We start from the raw sequence: 3,471 nt of genomic DNA, 5'->3' as shown, positions 1-3,471 counted from the left end.
CGGCGGCGTCTCTAGCCAGCAAAGGACGCGGCAGCTGGTGTCGTAGCACCACGTACCGCAGTCCCACTCAAGGTTTGTCCGCGTGGAAGAATTATTACCGTCGGCGGCGGCATCCGAACTCGGTGTATCACAAGACGACGTTCTCCGAACGTCGCATGCTTAACGCGCCTCTACGGCTAAGTCGCCACTCGACACCACGTGGTTGAAGTGGACCCCCGCTCCGTACACGCAACACGTATACGTGGTCAACATTGCTAGGCCACTCTAAACATCGGCGACGTCTCTAGCCAGCAAAGGACTCGGGAGCCGGCGCCACAACACCGCGTACAGCAGTCCTACTCAAGGTTTGTCCGCGTGGACCTATTATGACCATCAGCGGAATGCCAACCCAGTGCGCACGAGACCGCGTTCTCCGAATCCGTTCTTCGCATCCGCACCGCGCGCCACTGGCGCGCGCCGCGGCTCGTCACTCGACACCACGCGGGCCTTCCGACCCCTCAAAAACACAAACGGTTGCTGCCCGGACGCGTAGGGAGGGCACCTCCCTATTCACAAAGCACGTGAGCAACTCGCGACACTGCGAAAGTATATACTACATATTCACTACAGCGATTCTAGATATTTGCTACAAGCTATATTACAAAGAACAGTACAGCTACGTTCCAAGCTATACAGCTAGAACAAATCTATTGCAAAAACTGAGCACACCCGCGAGCGACTAGGCAGAAAATAATCAAATAGTGACCGGCACCGACGAACTTCAATGAGTCAGAAACATGACAAGCCGCTGCTTTTAAGTATTTGCCAAATAAAGAACGAAGAGCAAAACACACTGATCCTGATCCAATTCCTAAGCGGAAAGCTTGGAATACATCTTTAACCTCGTTTTTAGTACAAACACATACATACGCTGCTCGCGCCGTTTTGGACAAAGCTTAATGAGCTTCGAAAACGCTTTTACATGTCCTCTAGCTGTGGCCAAAGCTTGGTGTCCACCACCCAGTCAGCGTATACGATACCCCCCGAAAGAGAGGTTCCCTGAGCCGCACCGAGCGTCATGTGTATCCATTGTAAACACGGAGGCAATGGAGGCAGCTGAGGCAAGCAATGGACGCGTCACCATCGCCGCGAAAAGGGTCAACACTCTAAGAACAGTTGCACCCTTTGGGGTGCATTTTTGTCACACAACAATAATCGTCATCTGTCTTGCTTGCGTTTCCTATCTTGAAAACTCTGCACTTGCTACTTTCCTGTCGAGAACGCTGTGTCACGCTGATAACGCTCTTGTCGTTCGTGACCGAGAAGTGCCGGGCGCACAGCGTTAAAGAAAGGAAAGCCACGCAAGTCAGATGACGATTATTGTTCTGTGGCAAAAATACGCCCCAAAGGGTGCAACTGTTTTTAGAGTGAATACGAAGCGGGTTTATCGTGAACAGAAACGGCGAATTTCGGTAAATAAGAAAGGCTACTATCATCATCATCATTGACAGAAGTTGCCCCCCCCCCCCCCCCTCCCTCCTTTCAGAAAGAAACGTGATCCGCCCCTGAATGGAATTATGCTATCTGCCGTAGGTCATTCTAAAAAATCAGTAAAACTTAAAAGTGATAGTGTACTAGAAGAGCTGGCTTTGTCGTACCGGCGCCATGACCGGCGTGGTCGACCAATGTAATACAGAATACGAAACCATGCACTATCATCTGTCTCCCGCTCGTTCCACCACGCAACGTTGCACCACGCGCCTTGAGGCGCGCCGTTGTCTTGGGGCCGTAACCTGAAACGTTCCACTTCGGCGATATTTCTTTCTCGCTTTCAGGCGCGAGATGATTGGCTGTTTTAGCAAAATTGGATGAGCTGATTGGCTGCTTAACCCGACGTCATTAAATTTTGCTCAACCAGCCAATCAGCGCGCGCCTGAAAGCGAAAAAGAAATATCGCTGAAGTGGAACGTTTCAGAATACGGCCACTGGATACACGCGGTGGTCTCATTAATTTTCACCTGCGATGAAGGAAAGCTGTAATACCGTGTGAAGATAAATACATACCGGAAAGAGCTTGTGAGCGCCGGTCAAATACATATGGCTCCGTCCAGGAACGCCGTACCCGACAGGTGGCCGGACTACACAGACCACGGCAGCATCGTTCCTGGGACCCGATTCGTACCTTTCAAGGTGCCGCTTCGCGAAGCTATATGTTCGAGCCTTCCAAGTAACATGCGGTTCACGCCGGAACGTTTGCTTCAGCAAGTACAGGGCCTAGGCCTCGTCATCGATTTGACGAACACGGATCGCTACTACGACCCCAACTGCATGGTCTCCCGCGGCGTCGCCCACACCAAGATCATGTGCCCCGGTGCTCGTGTTGCTCGTGTACCCAACGCGCAAGTCGTGAAGTCGTTCTTCGCAGCCGTCGGCGAATTCGTCGCGGAGCCAGACAACGATGGCAAGCTTGTAGGGGTTCACTGCACGCACGGCGTCAACAGGACCGGATACGTGGTGTGCAGGTACATGGTCGACAAGCTTGGCATAGCGCCCGCAACGGCCATTGAAAGTTTCCAGAAGGCCCGGGGTACACGTTTTCGACAGGCAAGAGTACGTCAGCGACCTGCGAGCGAGAAGTCGGCAATTGCCGAAGTAGCGCGCGAACTGCCAACAGACCGCAGTGTCAGCGATGTTTTTTCTTATTTTTATTTTATTTTTTATTTTTTAGAAACTGGCTTTTTAAATTGCTTCATGTTGCTAAACACTTTGTGTGTGTGTGATTGCTTACCGTGGACGATGAAATGAAAACCAGAAAAGTGCGGTAATTTGAGTTTAAAAATAGAATGTTTTCTTTAGCATCTGTCCGTAAATTCACCCTGCTGCATTGAGCCTCGCCGTTGTTGTGTTGTGTTCCTTCAGTGTTGTAGAGTTCTTCTACTCTAAAGTGGTAATTGTTATGCTGGCAGATCGAAGAGATAGAACTCCTACAACATTTCCATTACTTTTAAGCAAGCTTGTGATTGTGGCTTGTTGATTTGTATCTTTTAGCCACATACTGTGTGTTTTAATTGAAGGTTAAACAACTTTTGCAATTTCTGCAACAATAGCAATGCTCTGCCTATTGCTTATATTTATCTTTCTTATTTTCATGGTGTGCTTATAGTAGTGACCTGTTGAGGCTGGTGCATGACTGAGGTGTAATGACACATTAATAATTTGTGCTTCCCTGTTTTCTAGAAAGACTGGAAGGGTATGCATGCATGTGTGCAATGGCTGCAGTTTGTGGACTGTCATGCTTTATAGCTTCATAGAATTCATATAGAATTCATAGCTGATGTTGGAAAGAGATCAGGGGTTTGGATAGAGCAAGCAATTTCTTATGCGAGCTTGTTAGCTTCCTGCACTTACAGTGGAATAATATTTGGCTTGCATGTACATATAGCAACATTGTCTGCAGATAGGGAATGCTGTGTTAAAGAAGTGTTCCAGTGC

General features: G+C 49.0%; 1 protein-coding gene across 1 annotated transcript; it reads left to right on the top strand.

Annotated features, from left to right (window-relative positions):
- Positions 1-1,718: 1,718 nt before the first annotated feature.
- LOC119442627 (RNA/RNP complex-1-interacting phosphatase homolog) lies at positions 1,719-2,781 on the top strand. Its single transcript, XM_037707567.2, is given in 2 exon segments — positions 1,719-2,568; positions 2,570-2,781. Coding segments are annotated over 2 exon segments (558 nt in total). The 5' UTR covers positions 1,719-2,076; the 3' UTR covers positions 2,636-2,781.
- The last annotated feature ends 690 nt before the right edge of the window (positions 2,782-3,471 follow it).

Source organism: Dermacentor silvarum, chromosome 2 (genome assembly GCF_013339745.2).
Source record: "Dermacentor silvarum isolate Dsil-2018 chromosome 2, BIME_Dsil_1.4, whole genome shotgun sequence".
Taxonomy (NCBI): Eukaryota; Metazoa; Arthropoda; class Arachnida; order Ixodida; family Ixodidae; genus Dermacentor; species Dermacentor silvarum.
This window is presented reverse-complemented; position numbering and strand designations above follow the sequence as displayed.